The 20,900-nt window shown below is 43.4% G+C and overlaps 1 protein-coding gene across 2 annotated transcripts in view; it reads left to right on the forward strand.

Moving 5' to 3' along the window:
• Positions 1-1,492: 1,492 nt before the first annotated feature.
• lmx1bb (LIM homeobox transcription factor 1, beta b) overlaps positions 1,493-20,900 on the forward strand; it is a gene marked incomplete at both ends in the record, with an annotated part of 70,668 nt that continues 51,260 nt past the window's right edge. The window contains 2 exons of one of the 2 annotated variants that reach the window (XM_080432119.1): positions 1,493-1,634; positions 2,572-2,758. In XM_080432119.1, the coding sequence (XP_080288245.1) occupies positions 1,493-1,634; positions 2,572-2,758 (329 nt within the window). The remainder of the gene's footprint in view (positions 1,635-2,571; positions 2,759-20,900) is intronic. The other variant, XM_080432120.1, reaches the window with a different exon arrangement.

Below are 20,900 nucleotides of genomic sequence, written 5' to 3' on the forward strand. Positions count from 1 at the left end.
CACACACACACACACACACACAACTAAACGTCATAACTAATCACGCAGTCCTTAGCACAGAGCTCGTTTTTTTATTTTACACAAAAACGAACACAATATAAAATAAAGAAATGACATTTGGCAGCCGTCCACTGAAATGGTACCATCGTTTAATTTTCAGTGTCCAAACAACAGTCCTTTCAAATATAGCCCTACTGTAGGCCTGTTTTACTATAGGCTACATACCGAAAACCGCGATGACAATCCAACGGAAGAATAGTCTAATCTAATTATAACACACGAAAGTATTATTTTTATTCTTTATTCTAGGCCCATTTCATCATTCAAACATCCCCCCATGAAGCTAAATTATCCTAGGATACTGTAATATTACAAGGCCCCGTTTTATAATATAATGTGAGGCAAAATATATATTATTGTTAATAAAGGTATATTGATAGCCTATGATATATTCAAACGTAATAGTAGGCTATTATTGCGATTATAGTTGCATTATTGTTATTATTTATTATTTATTATTATTATGATTATTATTATATCTTATGCTATGTGATGTCCCCCCCAAATATAATATTATTTATTAATCGATTTACTTCGTTATTGTTAAATTGTTATTTATGTCTGACTATCCATGTGTGTTGGGGCGGCTCTGTGGAGCCAGAGGTTCACAAACTTTAACATTTCAAGGACCCCCTCCCAGTATACAAATGGAACCAAATGTACCTGTTAGGGTCCATTTGGTTCCATTTGTATACTGTCAGAGTTACAGACTCGCAAGGGTCAATTTAGAACCCCACACATCAAGGAACCCTGAGAGTCCCTGGACTGGAACCCACTTTTTAGAGAACCACTGTAGCCTATACACTACTCTGCACCAATAGCATCCCAATGGCAGTGAAGAGAGCCTCAAACACAGTGTGTTCATGCATGCAGTCAAGCAGCCAGTGGGAGGATCCCAGTCGATCCCTTCAATCTCCAACTCAGACTTTTTCAAGCGACAGGGGTCCGAGGGGCACATCACCAGCCCTCTAATACTTGAAGAGTCACCGTCGGGACATTTCAACTCACAAATCTGGGATTTTGTTTGTCATTTTTTCTTCTTGATTAGAAAACAGAAACATTCTATAACAAAGTTATAGGGAACCATAAGCTTCTCTCCGTCGGCGCGGCGCTGCAGGAAGATACAGCTTCCTCCCGTTCTGAATAAACAGGTGACTTGTTCAGAGAGTTTGCCAGGTTTATTATCGCTTTACTCTGACCGATCAACCATTTGTTTAGGCTGCGTGGCTTTGACAGATTTGTGAGCATCAGAGGGCGAGTTGTTGCTTGTGTTTTAGTGCAAGTTTGTTCTTCCAGCAAGGCTGTTTCTCGATCGGGACTCCTACCGTCTCTCTCAACAGGTTTTACGGTTACGAGACGAGTGGCAGCATCTTCGAGGAGCCTCTTTTTTTGTGGGGATACGAACGATCTAGCAGATCATCATATCGTAATCATGGATATTGCAACAGGTCTGGTGTCACTAGAGCGCCTCTCCACCAGAAAAGTGTCCAAGACTTCTTCGATCATGCTGGACGGCATCAAAATTGAAGATCACCCCCTGCGTTCGGGACAAGCCACGCTTGGACTCATGCTTGGTAAGATGATTGATATTTATAGACATTACACACTCGAAACTAAATGCGGAATCACTCATCATAGCTTAACAAAATGTCCGGGATTTAAAAAATAAATGTAAAAAGAATGTTTGACTTGGTTTCCTGGCCTGTCTGTACGCATATGCCATTAGCTTACGCGTGAATGCTTGCAGCCCTTCCTTTTCTCCTGGCATGTTTTTTAGCCTTTGCAGCTTTTTTTGTTTTTCCATTACATTTAGTTTGACTCGGTTCCACGGATGAATATTGTGAAAATAGCAGATCTACAAGCTCACTAATGGCATTGAGCTTGTAGATCTGCTATTTTCACGAATGTTGCCTCTTTCTTATATTATTTGACAATTTGGCCAATGTTTGAAAAGATTTTACAGTAGGCTATAGTTTGTTGATTACTTCCTTAAATTGCCAATTTGCTCTGTCATCTGATGCTATGTTGCTGACAAAAGATGAAAAGTAAGATTTGTGTTCAACAACAACGTCGTCGTCCCCAAAAAAAATTAAAAATGTGTATCGTTATGCCCTCTAAAAAGCCTGCTGGGCTGGCATCCTCTTTGCATTAGTAGTCTAATGATTGTGACATCAAATAACTTGATGATGGATTGATATATGATCGTATCTGGACTCGTTATACAGATGGTGTAGTATAGACATACCAGTATAGGCCTATGGCTAGCTTATACAGCTACAAGTGTCTCGTTTTGGTAAGAACGAGTCAAACGACTTTATTCTAATTAATGCCAGTTTATTATTGACTTACATTTACATGTGATTGTGTATTCTTCTATCTGACAATATGTCCTATAGGCCTGTAGGCCTACAAACTATACAAGCCCCCCCTTTGAGTGTGTGTGTGTGTATGTATATGTGTGTGTGTTTGACCGGCCTATACAATTGACTCACACAAGCAAATATGTTCTAGGGTCTGACTGTCACCATCCGTCAGTGTGCGAGGGCTGCCAGCGTCCCATCTCTGACCGCTTCTTGATGAGAGTCAACGACTCTTCGTGGCATGAGGAGTGTTTGCAGTGCACCGTGTGTCAACAGCCTCTCACCACCAGCTGTTACTTCAGAGAGAGGAAACTTTACTGCAAGCATGACTACCAACAGTAAGCACATGCATCTGACCATCTATCTATCTATCTACAGTGGTTTTCAACCTTTTGCCATGCCAAGGGGACCCCTAAATTGATATACATTCGGCCACGCGGACCCCCATCTGAAAATGTTTTGTGCTAGGGAGGGACCCCCAGAAGCAAATATTTGGAGTTTTAAAAAATGTGCTTTAAAAATATGTATATTCAAAGATGTACATTTTCAAGATTTTTCAAAAATAGAAGATATAAGCTCATAGTGCGGTACTCGGTGCCGCGCTATGAGCTTGTATATCTGAATTATCTGATTATTTTTGACCAGCTAAAGCCTGCCCTGGTAACCCCCCGCCCCCCAAGGACCACTGGTGGTCCCCGGACCACTGGTTGAGAACCACTGATCTACTATATGCCCGACCGATGCTCCAAGTGCATGGCCTTTACTTTTCAATGTGTCTCAGGATAGGTGGGCACTGGGCACCAAGGAAGAGTGGGCACTTCTGTGTTAAATCGGCATTTTTTTCCAAAATGTAAAAAATATACATATATATTTGGAAAATGTTTTTAAGTCGAGTAAAGTATACATGATTAGAACATGCTTAGACATTCAACAATTAAGGTCTAATATTTCTACAATTGCTACAAATGGCTACAAAACCTGTATATTCCAGTCATTTTGGGGCATCAACGAGAAGTTGAAGGATATATTTAAGTCTGATGTACCGTGCATGTTCACATCATGCATACTTTACATGACTTAAGACCATTTTTCAAATATTAAATATTTTTACATTTTGGGCAAAAATAGCCAATTTTACATCGAGGTGCCCAGATGTCCCTATTAGTGCACACACCAATCCTGTATCCCTTCTCTACAGTCGGCCTACAGGCCTTCATACTTTTCAATGTGTCTCACTCACTCCACGGCTGGCGGATGATCCCATTACTGGGTTTATATCTTATTGTCATATTTATTGCTATATTATTGTCATAGAGTTGGCGATATTTCCATATTTATTTCCACTGGACCAGTGAGCGCATTCATAATAGTTTAGGGCTTATTATGTGGTCACAACGAACCAGGCCGAGGAAGAATATGTGCGGGAATTGGAGAAGGATTCTCCATTTAATTCAGTTCTCGTTGATGGTCCATTCACCGTCTCTACAGTATGTGACGAACAGTAATAATATCGTAGGCCACGTTGAGTTCAAAAGCACAAAAAGGAGGAAAATGCCAGAAAGTACTTACGCTGTAAGTAGCCTACGCAGTCAAATCCTGAGTGTTCATTTAACTCTGAGTTACAAATGTATAAATGAACACTGAGGATTTTACTGTGTATTAGCGTATAGGCTACAACGCACCTTCTCTGAGTCTGGATGATATATGTATATGCTGTCAGTGACTTGCTATTAAGCAAGCCTAATTTGAACACATTTAATGTGCGTCATTCGACCCAATTTTACGTTTTGTACGTTGTTTTGTTAGTTGTTTTAACTTTTTTATTCTATTTGATTTAAATTATTTGGGCGATTTAATAATATTGTTTGTGCGTTTTATGTTAGGCCTGTATTTAAGTTTTGCATTTGGCGCATCCGGCAGTCATTTAGTAGGCAATTTCTGTGATAGCCCTGTGCTATAGCCTAAATATTGAATGGCGGTGGAGAATTATGAAAAAAAGAAACTCAAGCACAGAGACCGACGCACGCGCGCGTGCGCACACACGCGCACAAACTATTACGCACGCACACACACATAATGCATGCACATAGCCTACATTCTCAATTTAATATTAAATTTAAAAAAAATTGCAGTTAGAATTGTTCTTATTATTTTTTGTGTTTTTTATTTTTTTAACTTGCTAGATTGAACTAAAACAGCAGTAAAATGCCCAGTAGGCCTAGCTAGTAGCCAGTATTGCTATATTGCAGGCTAATGTGAAAATAAAGATTATATTGCTATTTTGATCACAATATGTCAAATTTATGATAACTGTAATAATAAGAATAATAGTAATAATGTGGCTGTATTTTTTTTATCATGTAATTATGCAGTAATCAATTTCAGGTCCATTGTATTTCTTTAAAAAAAATATAACCTAAAATTAAAATAACATCTTCATGTAATTGATGAGGCAAAAAAAGACATCATGTGATGAAGAAATTAGTAAATTGAAATATCAAATTAATACATTATTATGTATCACACATAAGCAGAAGAAAGTTAAAGTCTATTTGTTTTGTTTTATTTTCTAGCAACTGAAGGCTAGATGTGGAGTGTTGCCCCGTAGACCATGGGGTGCCTTGTGTTTCTCATTGCATGAGTGCTTTTCATGCTTGTCATTGAATTTTCAGCTTTTTGTGTCGGGGCTTTTTAACAATTCGGCTTCGATTACCAGGACATTATAGCTCTCTGCTAGATACCTTGCAACCAACAATGAGTTACATCTATTGCCATGCGTGCTATTCATCCAGCTTTGTGACAGCAGTGTAGTCAGTTGATAACAATGGGGAAATTCATAGCAGTAACTAAGGGATACCGGTGTCACGGCTTCACGGCTTAGAGTTTGGCTGGAAAAGGGAGACCATAGTCCAGCAACGAGAGGGATCTCTCTTTCTTTTTTGCTTATTTTACCCTGGCCATTTTGTTGTTGCTTCATATTGTCTTTCTTACTTGTTTTGTTTATCTATTGTGTGTGTGTGTGTGTGTGTGTGTGTGTGTGTGTGTGTGTGTGTGTGTGTGTGTGTGTGTGTGTGTGTGTGTGTGTGTGTGTGTGTGTGTGTGTGTGTGTGTGTGTGTGTGTGTGTGTGTGTGTGTGTGTGTGAAAGCCAGAGAAAATATATCTTGGCAAATATCTCAATTTGCATACTATATATTTTTACACACAATATTGTGTTAGAAACACCATATTTGGTATAAGTATTATATCGTAATATATCGTATTACATTATTATTATTATTATGAGCTCAGCATATCCGCATGCAGCAGCCCTCCCTCGCTTTGCTACCTCTGGCATTTTGCATGTTGAGGTTATGTGACAAGTCCAAACATCCACGCCAAAAACAGCAACCTGCTAGGCGCCATCATGCTCTCTCACAGCGTTATTCATCACACGTTCCATCTTTTAATTGCTCAAATCTCCTCCCCTTATTTCCCCTTGATCCCTCCCAGGTTAAAAAGTATATATATATATATTTAATGATCAAAAATAACCTTGCTGGAGGGTCCCACTTCACCTTAGACAAAAAGTATCCCTTTTTTGTTTATTTCATTTGCACTGATGGGATACTTAAAGATGTAATTGCCACCTTTTTGACTTTTATGACACCCATTTAAGATGCATTTGTCAGCCCACAAAGTGCTCTGGGCTGTGAGGAGAGCTGCTAGACTTACAGAGGTCTACGTGCCTAATTACATTCCTACAGCAAACTGATTCATACCCCGTAATCAGCTCGAGCTAGCATGCCGTAAATCAAGGAATTGGCAAGCAGTCTTTCTTTCACACCTTTTGAACAGGTTAAGGAGCCTGACGGTGTGCTGTGTAAAAAAAAAAAAAAAACACTGCGTACAGTATGTGTTCATACTTCACCGACACATTTAAGCACACCTCCAAATAGTATGATTATGTGGTAGTAAATGTGAGAATTTATCAGCCTATGTTTTGGTTGGATTTCCTCTGTTCATGTCAGACAGTTGACCTTGATGTTTTTATTCTGTTGTTTTTACTGATTTTGGAGGTAAACACATTTTATAGTTTATAGCTTAAGTGCAAGGACAAATGGCAAATGGTTGGCCGGCTTTCTATGAAGGTAATATAGTTGTTGTTATTGCTATGATTTGACTTTTTTTTATAGTAAAGGGAGAACAATAAATCAGATACAGTACTGTATGCCGATGCACAGAAGCTGATGAAACTATTTCCTGGCACTATTTTGACAAACATAGATTCACTTTTCAGTCTGTAAGTCAAAGAGAGGAAAAGGAAGATACATAGATCAAATCCTCAGTTCCTTTATATTTGTACACTTTGAAAAAAAGGAGGCAAAACATGAAGATGTCGGTGCGTTCTTTTTTTCCTCCATGTATTCCATATGGGGTTAGATTGAGAATGGGTAAATAGGGGCTGTCAGCTGGATGGGCGCCGTGGCCGAGAGCTCCGTGAGGGGGAACAAGCTTAAACGAGACGGACGGTGTGTAAGAGGTAGTGGAGTGGAATTACACCACCCCCGGAGAGTTTGTTGTGTCCTGGTGTTTAGAGGTCAATTATACATCATTAGAAAGTGGGAGATCTTTTTTTTTTTTCTTCTTCCCCCTGGAGGGACTTTTTTTCTCCTAACCGGAGCAGATGCTTTGAAAGGAGGCTTGTGTAATAAGGCTATCACTTGACCAAAGTGTTGGAAAACACCCCTTTAATTGACTGCCTTGTTAGAGCACGACACGCTCAAGTGATGGGGTGTAACTATGAGGTTAATATTGTTCAGGAGTAACTATAACAATAGTTCTAATTTGTGTGGTGTATTGATATAGTTCACACCTATCACTACACACTGTATACTGTAAATACTGGTAGCATATAACTTTGCATTCTATGCAATATATTGATTTAAATTGGCTCACAGGGAGTTCATCAAAATTCACCAGCATGCAGATTATTCTATATATTTTTTCCCCTTTTTCTTAACCCATTAAGACCTGAGGCCGATTAAAACATTATTTTCCTAAATCCTAACGCTTAAAAATATATATATATTCAAAGATTTTCACAATTTTTCAAAAATAGCAGATCTACAAGCTCATGAGCTTGTATATCTGCTATTTTTGAATTGCCAAAGTAATCGTAAAATGACACAGATGCGTTCCCGGTCTGAATGGGTTAATTTGGTAATTCATGCTTTTGGAGTCAGAAATGAGGTTCAAGTTATGGTTTCTATGAATATTGGAAAAGCAGACCAGATGAAGTCATAAAACCCGAGCCCCCAGAACCTGTCTCACTTCCCTTGTAATTCTCAGCGTTTGGACGATCCCCCGGTGTGCTGAGAGGTGCGTTTTAGAACTGTTAGTAGTGCCCTCCTGTGAAATTGTTGTTTTTTAATTAGCCATGCTTGGGACGCCGTAGTGAGCCAGTGTGTTGGATAGATGCTGACGACTGGGGTTCGCTGTTAGCTCACACAGTGTGTTTTTTCCTCACCCCGGGACACTCCCGCGTGGCCTGCTACTTTACAAACACATGCACACAAAATGGACACGTTTTTTCTTCTGTCCTCACAGCCTCGTCCCTCACACAGTAAAAACCCTGAGTTTTAATTTAACTCAGAGAGTGTCCCCGTAACGTGTCCATTTTCACACTCCCAGCGTCCATGTTCACACTCTCAGAGTTAAAAAGAACACTCATTCTGTAAACAACAGAGATGCTTCTTTTTGTCTATCATGCTAAGGAGTAATGGAATATTGATCCAGTTGTGTATGCTCTATGCTAACTGCTAGCATCTTTTGTCTAATTCAGTCTAAAAAAATCATGAAAACAGGTCTATAGCCACTTCTCCTGGGTAAATAAAGGAGGACCTCTACCGAGAGACAAATCTAATGTTAGCAACACTAAGCTGGATAATATTGCTTCAGCTTGCAAGGATTTTTTTACTGCTCGGCAAGGAGCTGGCTGGACTCGGGCCTGTTCCTCTGTAAGGAAGTATTGGGTTCTATGTCAACATGGCTCGGCCTGTCCCAGCAGCATACGAGGATGCATCATCTGTCATCTCATGCCTTGCTAACCGTCCCCTCCTCCAGCACATTTGGAACCATTAAGGACCTGTTGGAACGTTGCAGCGTTTATTTGCCGCTCAAGAAAAGACTACATTAATTCACTCTTTTAGTCCTTCCTGTTTTTCCCCTTATAGCCACTTTGAGTGATTAATATTTGATTAAACGGCTCATTTGAACAAAACACTTGTGTATGGATAGCATGCTATTACAGATTCAACAGTAGCGGAACAGTGTGCCGTTTCATTTAATATTTAATTTGTAATTTGTGGGCCACTTTGACCACACTAAATCATCTTAAGTAATGAAATCTTAAGTAATAATATCATTATATGTTGCGTGATTTCATCGAGGATTTTTGTAAAGCCACCGTGTGTGTGTGTGTGTGTGTGTGTGTGTGTGTGTGTGTGTGTGTGTGTGTGTGTGTGTGTGTGTGTGTGTGTGTGTGTGTGTGTGTGTGTGTGTGTGTGTGTGTGTGTGTGTGTGTGTGTGTGTGTGTGTGTGTGTGTGTGTGTGTGTGTGTGTGTGCGTGCGTGCGTGGTATCCATGTTTGTGTGCACGTGCGTTGAAAATAATGGTAGTGTTGTGTGTGTGTGTGTGTGTGTGTGTAAAGAGTGGTAGGAGTGGATGAGCAGTGTGTGTGTGTGTGTGTGTGTGAGAGAGAGAGTGAGTGTGTTCCTGCAGCAGCAGTTGGAACACAAAACACTTTGGGACAGGACTCTATGGGAAGCCACAGAAGCTCAGCCACGGCAGTGCCCCATCACCACTTTAGAGGCTAGGCTGGTGCCTAGGGATGTGGAAAGAGGGCTCTGTGGCTTTGTGTGTGTGTGTGTGTGTGTGTGTGTGTGTGTGTGTGTTGAGGTGGGGGCGGGGGAGGTGGGGTCTTGCCTGGTGTGCTCACATTACACTGGATGATAGCAGAGGGGTGCAGAGGAACTCAAGCATGCAATTTGTTGGTAGCCACAATTTAACCTCATCTCCTAAAGCCGGCTGTTAGTCAGCCAGTGGGACATGTCAGTCAATGGGGAATGCTAATCAGTGACAGTAGAGGGAGAAGGCCTGGACGCGGCAATGCGGTGATTTTCATCCCGAGCCTCACCTCCCCTCAGGCCTTCAGGTTTATTTTCACAGCGTGACAACTCTTCATAACAAGAAGGAAGGTCTCACCGCAAAACCATTTAAATGCAATTTACAAATTAGATTCTGGCCCAAATCTGTGAAATACTGTAATGGGTTTGAGGTTGTTTAAGTAGCCAGCCCGAGAAATACAACGCACTCAGCGAATGTTTTCAGTTTCTCGGTTTTAGCCAGTGTTCGTTGTTTATAAGAAGAGAATCAAAATGTTTTTATTTGAAATGGTTGGATTTAACTGTACCCATCCATGTGATGAAATTATTCATCTTAAATTAGCTTCATTTAGAGTGTTGGCAAGAATACGTAAAAAGAAAAGCAACATACGGTAATAGCATATACGTATGTACATACTTCTTTCTAATTATTTTTCAGGTCTGATTCTGCTCCGTTTCGTTTTTGCTGTTAAAAATGGAATTAGTTTGGAAGTGGGCCACGTCTTGTTCCAGGGGGGTGGGGGGGTCTGGTCGAACGTGCATGAGGAATTGAGACATGGCCTCTTGCTGCTGGCGCACAGTATCGCTGCTGGCCCCACAGCTCTGTATATGTGATCCCACTCTGGAATGTTTTTCCAACACGTAGGCTTTTCGCAGATACACTAGAGAGAACTGGCATCACGGTGGCAAGTGCTGCATTCAGACTGTTGTGTGCCCAAGGCTCACTCTCACACTCACGTCACACATTCTATCTCTACATGGGAATCTGGGCAGAGGAGCGTATTTATCTCTACACTACGCTCCGAGGTTTCATCGTGTGTGTGTGTGCGTGTGTGTGTGCGCGTGTGTGTGTGTGTGTGTGTGTGTGTTCGTGTGCGTGCACAAGCACGAGCACGAGCACGCTTGTTTGTGTGTGTGTGTGTGTGTGCGTGTGCGCGCTTGTTTGTGTGTGTGTGTGTGTGTGTGAGCGCGCATATGTGCATAGACATTATCCTCTCTCTTGCTCAGTGTGTCGTTCTTTGTCTCTTTCTGTTCTCTCCGACATGCTTTGCTGTAAGACCAAGACAGACACATTTCAGTGTCTTTCTTGTGAAATGGCCTTTTGTTGTCGTGTCCGTAGACATATACCACACAGACCAAAAGCAAAATCCGACCCTCTCGACATGGCTTGATGGTATAAGTATTGTTATGTTATATCATAAAACACATTTCCTTCTGTCTTTGTACCCCCACCTCTTTTATTCTTCATCAAACGAGATTATCCCTCCCAAACACTGGTATTTCTGCCCGAAGTGGCTGACAGAGATTTGCACTTTTATCATTAAGTGTGACACTAAGCTGGTCAGAGCTTTGTCCTGAATGGAGGGTCTGACGGAAACGGGGGCTCCTAATCCTTTTATTTGTGTCAGGAACCCGAAAGAGGGAAGAATGGGGCCGGGTGGGGATGGGGGGCTCCTAGAATGCCACGGACCCTTAGTCCCCTCCAGACCCTCGCTTTCCACAGCCAAGTGAGCACGATTCTCATCTTATGTGGTCCTATGCACTCCAGCGCACGCACGCACGCACGCACGCACGCACGCACGCACGCACGCACGCACGCACGCACGCACGCACGCACGCACGCACGCACGCACGCACGCACGCACGCACGCACGCACGCACGCACGCACGCACGCACGCACACACACACACACACACACACACATGCGGAGACAATACATATAGGCAGTGGTGTAAAGTAACAAAGTACATTCACTCAAGTACTGTACTTAAGTACAATTTTTAGGTATTTGTACTTTACTTGAGTATTTCCAATTTTCAGTACTTTTACTTCTACTCCACTGCATCTCAGAGGCAAATATTGTACTTTTACTCCACTACAATCATTTGAAATATCATTACATTACATTAATTAATATCATTACATTACAAAACATACATTAACCACTGTATCCCTATCTTATACCTAGGAATAAGATAGGGAAAATAGACGATCTACAAGCTCACAACGCGTCGCATCGCAACGCGTTGTGAGCTTGTAGATCGGCTATTTTCAAACATTTTAGTACTTTTGGTACTTTAAGTGCATTTTGATAACCAATACTTTTGTACTTTTACTCAAGTACATTTTTTATTCTGGACTTTTACTTGTAACAGAGTACTTCTACATTGCAGTATTGATACTTTTACTTAAGTAAAACATTTGAGTAATTTTTCCACCACTGCATATACAGTAGGCACGCACACGCATGCAGATGCACACATGCTCACACAGACACACATACTCACACACACAAACACACATAGGCCTATACAATGCACACATTTGAGAGCACATACCTGGCCTATAGTAACACAGCCTGTGTCTGTACTGTATGCCCTGTATGTGTGTCTGTGAGTGCATGGATTCCAGGAGGTTCGGTCTATAGGAAAGGGGTTTCCCAACCTGTGGGCCAGGGCCCACATGGTGGGACGAGAGGATACTGAAAGTGGGGCCCCCGAATAATTGGCAAAACGTTAAGATCTTTTTTTTTTTAAAATATATTTTTGGGGCTTTTCTGACTTTATTGGGATAGTGGAAAGTGGAGACGGACAGGAAACAGGGAGAGAGAGAGATGGGGAGAGACATGCAGTAAAGATCGTCGGAATCGGGAACGGGACTCGAACCCGGCTACATAAGAGCCTAGGTGCCCGGACCGCTAGGCCAGTGGTCCGGGCCAAAACATTAAGTTTTTAACGATAATATCACATTAATACAAAAAAAAAGATGTAAAAAAAAAAACAATGTCATGATATTTCTTCTTTAAAACCTTTAAAAAAATGTATCGTTAAAATAAACGGCTGTCCAAACGGCTGCCGTTTGTTAAGTGGTCAGATGGGTGGGCTGCAAAAGCACATTTTCGAGATTTTCAAGTGGGCCCTGATCCAAAAGAAAGGTTGAGGAACAAACCGGGATAAGATTAATAAAAGTTTGCCGGGTTCCCCATGGTAGCGGCCCAGCAACCTGGCCCTTTTTTTTTGGGGGGGGGGGGGTGGAGAGGAGGGGGGTGTCTGTGGGGCTCACAGTGTTGTGGGCGCTTCGGCTTCAGCTTTTGTGTCGCTGCACCCCTTGTGGTAATCCATCTCCAGCGGGAGTCCCCCGGGGCACTTTATTTACTCATTCAACTGTTTGGAAGTCTGTTAGACTGCAGATCAGATGCAGTGAGACCAATGTGATTACTTTAACCAGCACTGCAGATTCCTGCTGCCCGGCGTCTCCTCTCCACTGTGTGTGTGTGTGTGTGTGTGTGAACCCCTTGTGCCCTGCAGGTGGGGAGGAGGAGAAGGTTCCACAAGGATGCTGGCTCGTCGTACTGTATGAATGTCCTGTCTGTCTGTCGGTAGGCCTGTCCTTTGTAATGTAGGCCAGTGGCTCTCAAACTTTTTCATGTCAAGGACCCCCAAAATGATATGTATTTGGCCACGGACCCCCATCTCAAACATTTTGTTCCAGGGACCCCCCAGAAGCAAAGATTTGAGTTACAAATGTTCGCTTAAAAAAAACCTATATATATATTCAAAGGTTTGCGCAAATTTTCACGATTAAAAAAAAATAGCAGATCTGCAAGCTCATAGCGCGGCACTCGGTGCCGCGCTATGAGCTTGTAGATCTGCTATTTTTGAATAGCCCAAAGTATAAAAGGTTAAAATGATTGTGGTGCTATATTAACACATTTCGCTGGGGACCCCCCCAAGGACCCGTGGGGGTCCCCGGACCCCAATTTGAAAACCAATGATGTAAGCTACCCAACGTGGTTGACCTGGAAATGTCTAGCATCTCTTTTTTCGGGCGATTCTAAAACGGAGAATTCCACTTGGAAACCCCTCCGTTTAAAAAGTTGATTCTTTTGTTATTATGACCCCTGTGTCTTTATTATTTTCACCTCTTTTTTTGGGGGGGGGGGGGGGGGAGGTTAGTGTATGGTTTCACATTCGGGGGCACCAGGAGTCGGTCTTTGTGTATAGAACCCAAAGGCTCGACTGAAGTATATTTTTTTCTTTTCTTTTTTAACTTCTCGGCTCCTTTGCTCGGCGCGGATCATAATTCAGTATGAAAAACGACGGCAAGTGTGGTGTCATAGTGTAAAAACTAACATCTTTGTTTTATTGGATACTGGGAGATGGATTTGGTTTTCCATCTATCAACATGGACCCCAGTAGAGCTGTGTACCTGGGGCTCCTCCGGTCTCTGCTTCAGCCACTGCAGTCTGTCATACTCTCTCTATTCACTCTCTCTCTCTCTCTCTCTCTCTCTCTCTGAGAGAGAGAGAGAGGGAGAGAGAGAGAGACCCTCGGTGCGGCCAGGGGAACGTGGTTGAAAAAAATCAACTGCCAGGGACAGCATGTATAGCAGCGAGAGCTCCCTAAACTCTCTGTTTAGAGCCGTCCGCTGATTGGTGATGGCCGTCTCTTGGCAAAGAAAAATAACCCCCATATGAAAACAGTGCAGATTGGGTTTCTTTACGTGCCTGACGTCCCACTCCGACCAGGCCCCCCCCCCCCACGGCAAGCCAGCGTGATTTGTGCTCGGGGTCCCGTGACCCATGGAAGCTTCAAAAAGCAGCGAGGGGAAATATTTGGATGATCTAGATGGGATAGTGGGAGGAGTGGGAGGGAGGGGAAGAGGGAGGGAGGGGGGGGGGGGGGCATTGAGCAGGGCTAACTGGTGTAAGACAAGGCAGATGTGGTGGATCTGCAGTGCGGTGGTGATGACAGGACAGTCTGTCCACCAGAGTGCACAGAGAATGCCCACCCTGGATTCTGTGCGTGCGCTCACGCACACACACACACGCACACGCACACGCATGCACACACACACGCGCACACACACAAACACACCGCCGGCGCGGACCCCCATCTAAAAATATTTTAGTTTCAGGGACCCCCAGAAGCAAAGATTTGAGTTACAAATGTTCGCTTTAAAAATATATATATTCAAAGATTTACACAAATTGTCACGAATTTTCAAAAATAGCAGATATACAAGCTCGTAGCGCGCCGCGCTACGAGCTTGTAGATCTGCTATTTTTATAATAGCAAGCACACACACACGCACACACGCACGCACACACACGCACACGCACACACACACACACACACACACGCACACACGCACACTCTCCGGGGAGCTAGGATACAGACACCATGTTCTGCTCACTGAGGTGACATGCAGTGGAGAGAAATCGTGCATTTCAGGGGAGGGGTGGGGGCTGGCTGCAATATAAGAGGCATTTCATCATCAGATACGGTGATACTGATCGTCTGTGTGCCCCCCCCCATCCCACACCTCACCACCCCACCACCCCACTGTCTCCTCTCTCTCCTTTACCTTGCCTCTCTCTCTGCTGGCTGGATATTAATATTTCCCAGAAAACAGCCACCATACGTCTTCCTGGGAAATTTTCTGTGGCTCACGAGCGCCGCAAAAATGATTCGTGTGTCTAGGAAAGGGATAGATAAGAGGATAAAACATGGGAAATCTTCAACAACAAAGAAAAAAGTCTATTTATTTCTGTCTTATTGATGCTGAGACTTGAGCACTTTTGATTTTTGCATGAAAAATGTATTCCTGCAGGCAAAAAGCTGAGACATTTTGATCTAATTATCTATATATAATGTTTTCTTTTTCTTTTTTCAATTGTTTGATTCCATTTCCTGGTTTCATTCTACCTCATCTCTGCATCAATTGTGCATCATGGGCCACTTAACCCATTAAGACCGGGAACGCATCTGTGTCATTTTTAGATTTCTTTGGCTATTCATAAATGGCAGATATACAAGCTCATAGCGCGGCACCGAGTGCCGCGCTATGAGCTTGTATATCTGCTATTTTCTTTGCCCCAGAAGCAAAGATTTGAATTAAAAATGTTTGCTTTAAAAAAAATATATATATATTCAAAGATTTGCACGAATTTTCAAGATTTTTCAAAAATAGCAGATCTACAAGCTCATAGCGCGGCACTCGGTGCCGCGCTATGAGCTTGTATATCTGCTATTTTTGAATAGCCAAAGAAAATTCTTAAAATGACACACAGATGCGTTCCCGGTCTTAAGGGGTTAAAACCCATTGATACCTGGAACGCATCTGTGTCACTTTAGATGTCTTTGGCTATTCAAAAATAGCAGATCTACAAGCTCATAGCGCGGCACCGAGTGCCGCGCTACGAGCTTGTAGATCTGCTATTTTTGAAAAATCGTGAATTTAAATTTTTTAGATTTTTTTTCCAAAAAACTGTTAGGATTTAGATTTTTTTAAAGAATCGCCTCAGGTCTTAAGGGGTTAAATGGAAAGCCCCATTGAACGCTAATATAGCTGCAGCAGTTCTGTGGTTGGGACGCAAACCCAAACTCAGCAGTAAAAGAAAGCAAACCTGCGGTCTGAGAGGCTCGCTCCCATCAGTCTTTTTGGCCTCTGTGGCTGTCGCTGGGCCTCCTCCTGAGAGGTGGCTGCTGGGCCGAGTGGGGCCCATACTACACCCCCCTCCTGGGGTGTCTGTCTGCCTCATGTCGGCCCCGCAGGCTCTGGCTTCTTTTGCCCCGCAGGCCTTGGTTTGCCACACAGGGGAGAGCCATCCAGAGCCCCAGGCACAGGGCTCCTCCGTCTCTTGAAACCCAAGCCCCAATGTAGTGTTGTGATCCCAGCTGGAGAGACAGGGTCCGGCTCTGAGCGGCCGCGGGGCCCCTATCTCGCAGTGTGGAGCCGGGGTCACCGGTGGCCTCAGCTCTCTCTCTCTCTCTCTCTCCATCACTCCACCGTATGGCTGAAGGTTTAACAAGCAGGCCATGAAGCTTTGATTCACAAACAAAACTCATGGAATTGTACGTGTATGCTGTGTGCTACTGCAGTAGTTCTCAAACTTTTCCGTGCCGAGGAGAGGACCCCCTCGGTTGCCTTAAAGGGGAATTTTGGACTAAAGTTTTCTTACCTTTTCTATGACGTTATGATATCTTAGGATGAATGGTACAGTAGAAAAATGTCATAACTCCATCCCTGAGCCGCCACAGCTTAAAAGGTGCGCGGATAGGCCTTAGGTTAGATCACATATTTTAATAATTTTTTTCCCCTTTTTTTTTGGTGAGATCTGACGTTCATAGTGACAGAACACTGTCCCAAAAAAAAAAAGAAAAAAAACAGAAGTCTCGCTAGACGAGATTGAAATCTCGAGATTTCAATCTCGTCTAGCGAGACTTCTGTTTTTTTTTTGTTTTTTTTTTTTGGTTGCATAGTGTTCTGTCACTATGAACGTCAGATTTCACCAAAAAAAATATTAAAAAAAGCTATTAAAATATGTGATCTAACCTAAGGCCTATCCGCGCACCTTTTAAGCTGTGGCGGCTCAGGGGTGGAGTTATGAAAATGTTCTACTGTACCATTCATCCTAAGATATCATAACGTCATAGAAAAGGTAAGAAAACTTTAGTCCAAAATTCTCCTTTAAGCAGGCATATGTTAAATTTTTCAGTTTATTTTTTACTTTAAGTAATTCTATGCAACATGTTTGTATTTCTATTTACTTTAGAAAGGCGTGTGAGTACTTTATTGTGAAGGTGTGTACCACCAGCGCATTTTATTTTGAAAACTCTTTGTATTTACTGAGAGTCACTTCCTGTCAGCGCCATTTGATGCAGCAATGCACAGAGAAGACAGACCTGTTCAGAGCTGTGAGCCTTAAAGCCCTTCTAAAAACCCACTTGGAAGCATTTTAGACGCAATGTCGTAAGTTGTGTTGCTGATTTCAGTTATTGTAACTTTCTGTGACCCTTTTGTGACGTTTTGTGAATGTTAATTTGGGAAAGTTAATTATTTAACCATGTTTTCTGCTGTCTGCAGAGTATAGTAGCCTAGTGCACAGGTGTCTGTCATCTAGTTAATTGCTGTGAAGTGTGCCTATGTGATTTGCTACTCACCTGATTTCTTTTTAGTCTGATTGTAGTTTTCAATGCTGTCAATTAAGAACACAGATACTGAATGTTTCAATTGTTTTACTATTTTACAGTTTTCACCGTCATGTTAATGAGGAAGAGCAACAGTTAATGGTCAAATCTTACTTCTACTCTGTCTTCATTGGCAGCGGTTCACCTTGGTGTTTAGTGACAGTTCCCTACACTGCATGAGAACACTACAATCCCCAAATTCATACATATTCGGCCGCTGACCGCCATCTGAAAATGCTCTCTGCCAGGGACCCCCAGAAGAGAAGATTTGTGTCATTTTGTGAGCTTGTAGATCGGATATTTCTTGGCGTGCAAAGCTGTCATACAACATAAGTATAAATCAGCCTTTAGGTTTTTTGATGCTATCAAATTATCTATTGCAAGCAGCTTCAAAGGCCTGTTTTTGCTAATGTTTCATCATGTGACCAGTGATGTCAGTGGAAATACCGCAGAGCCATTACTTGTTATGTCTTTGGTAGATGTATTCACTCTGAAATGCTGAAAGGCCATAAAGCAGCAGGAAATATATGGCCGTAGCATGAGTGCATTCTGAGCATTTGCGGTGTGAACACGTACCCACGTCTGTGTTCTCTCAGTCGGCTACAGTGTACTATACTGTATGTTGAAGTTCAGTGTGTGTGTTGTTACGCGTTGCTGTTTGGTGCTGCATGTGTGTGCTTGTATGATGTGAGCGGCCATGTGTGCATGTATTATTGCACATGAGCCTATTTGGTTGCAGTTGCAAGAACCTACTTGCGTGTGTGTGCGTGTGTGTGTGTGTGTGCATGCGTGAGTGTGTGCGTGCATGTGTACGTAATATGACTGTGTGTGTGTGCGTGTGTGTGCGCGTGTGTGTGTGTGTGTGTGTGTGTGTGTGTGCGTGCGTGTGTGTGTGTGCATAAGTGCATGTGTGCGTATGACTGTGTGTGTCCGTGTATGGCCGCGTGTGTGTCTGTGTGTGTGTGTGTGTGTGTGTGTGTGTGTGTGTGTGTGTGTGTGTGTGTGTGTGTGTGTGTGTGGTTGTTTGTAGTCGGGTCTGTCATGCCGCCAACCTTTTGGACACACTGTTGGCAGGCTGACTCAGTCTGTGGAGTGGACTCCCCTCTTGGTACAGTATTAGTGCTGCTCTGGACGCAGTAAGTGGTGCGTGCCACCCAAACCACCACCCACCTCCCCACCACCCCACCACCACCGCCCCAACCCCCTCATCATCAACCAACTGGTCCTCTGCTCTCTCTCCCTTCCTTGGGCCTCCACTAGCGTCTGGGCTGTGGCTGTGGATGAGTGCTACATCCTGGCTGTCAGCACAGGGGTTAGCTGGGGATTGGCCTGCGGTGGAAGTGCAGTATCAGGCCCTGTCTGTCAGCTCCTCGTTCTCCCTTCCTCTCTCTCTCGCCCCTCAGCGCGGCCCTTATACAGTCAGCGGGCACACACAGCGGCGGCACCGACGCGGTGGCCCTGCCGGAAAGACGAGGGCTGCCTGCGACTCAGTCAGGTCTAGAGGGGGCCTGAAAGTGAAAGGCATCAAAACCTCAGAATAGGCATATTCATACCCCGTGCCAGTGAGAAGAAGAGGGGCCGTTCAAAAACCCCTTAAGTGCTCTGGTGTTGTGTTTTCAAACAGACCGAGGTAGGCTTTGACAGATAGGTTTACTATTTCACCCGGTATTCCGTTTCAGCCGCTTTTAGCTGTCGCTTCTCCACTTCCGAAGAATAGCCGATCACCCGCAGCCGGGATTTGCATACAGTTACGGAGCTACGGAGTTAACAGTGTTATGGTTTCTGGATGGACATGTTCTCATTCATTGCTTTGGTACGTGTATGCAAAGTGTCCCTCACACAGTAATGTACAGTATTGTTACTGTATAGAATCTGTCTGTTCTGTCTATCTATCTACTGTATCCATCTATCTCACTCACACACACACACACACACACACACACACACACACACACACACACACACACACACACACACACACACACACACACACACACACACACACACACACACACACACACACACACACGTGCACGCATGCGTGCGCACGCACACATCTGCACCACACATGGTCCTACAGACAGGCGTACACATGTTGGAGGATTTGTGGCTCTAATCAGATTAATTGGTCCATCTTTCCTTGGAAACATAACATATACACATGCAGGCCTCTGGTAGCTTTCAGCTGGATGCTGCTTACAATAACCAGAAGCCAGGCAGCAGGCACCGGGGGTCGGCGGGGTCACAGCACGCTCTCTCTGGCAGCACGGCCCTCCTTTTATGGCTTACATGTTGCAAAAAAAATCACCACCGTGCTGGCAGATTCATTTTGTCGCACAACCGGAGGAATTTGTATCTATATATTCCTCCACCGTTTCTTCTGCTATTCTTTTCGAGTCACACACTTGGAAAAGCGTTCGTACAAAACGTTGCAAAAATATAAAAACATGAAGGTTTGTGTTGCTTGGCAGAGATCCTGTCTCTCTCTTCAAAGACAATGGTAAAAACAAGTTTGGCCTTGTGAAGAATATCATAAATACATTAACTCAGCTGTGCTGTTAGTCCTAATCCTTATTAACATTCTCCTAAAGTCATGCATGAAGCATAGGTTCAGTGCCACGGTGCCCGGCCGTGTGTTTTTCTTGTTGCCCGCAAGTATTTCTATGCGAGGGACTATCTACACACACTACCATTCATTATTTTATTATAGCTTTCAGCCTTCAACCACAACTTATACGTAGGAATGGCTACTGCTCATTTTTTGGTTTGAGCTAAAAAGCATTATTTTACACTTTGGCTATTCAAAAATAGCAGATATACAAGCTCATAGCGCGGCACCGAGTGCCGCGCTACGAGCTTGTAGATCTGCTATTTTTGAAAAATCGTGAAAATGTGTGCAAATCTTTGAATATATATATTTTTAAAGCAAACATTTTTAACTAAAATCTTTGCTTCTGGGGGGTCCCTGGAACAAAATATTTTGATGGGGGTCAGCGGCCAAATACATATAATTTTGGGGGTCCTTGACATGAAAAAGATTGAGCACCACTGATATAGAAACATACGTTTTTCAGAATACTGTTGAGATTTAGGAGACATGTAGAATCGGCTTCAGGTCTCAATGGGTTAAACACCCCCCACCCCCACCCCCCCTCAAAGAGAGTACATCTAGTGTTGGAGGCAGAAATTTCGGTGTCTAGGGGAAGCCTGCGGTTCTGGAGCCAGAGAGGGAGTCGTGCCCTAGCTGTCCCACAGAGATGACAGGAAGATAAGAGAGAGAGGAGGCCTCTCTGCACAAAAACATCCCACCAGGAACTAACCTAACCTGAGGGGAATGACGGAGAGGGCTTTAGGATCCACTGC

Source organism: Gymnoscopelus braueri (genome assembly GCF_963280865.1).
Source record: "Gymnoscopelus braueri genome assembly, chromosome: 7".
NCBI lineage: Eukaryota > Metazoa > Chordata > Actinopteri > Myctophiformes > Myctophidae > Gymnoscopelus > Gymnoscopelus braueri.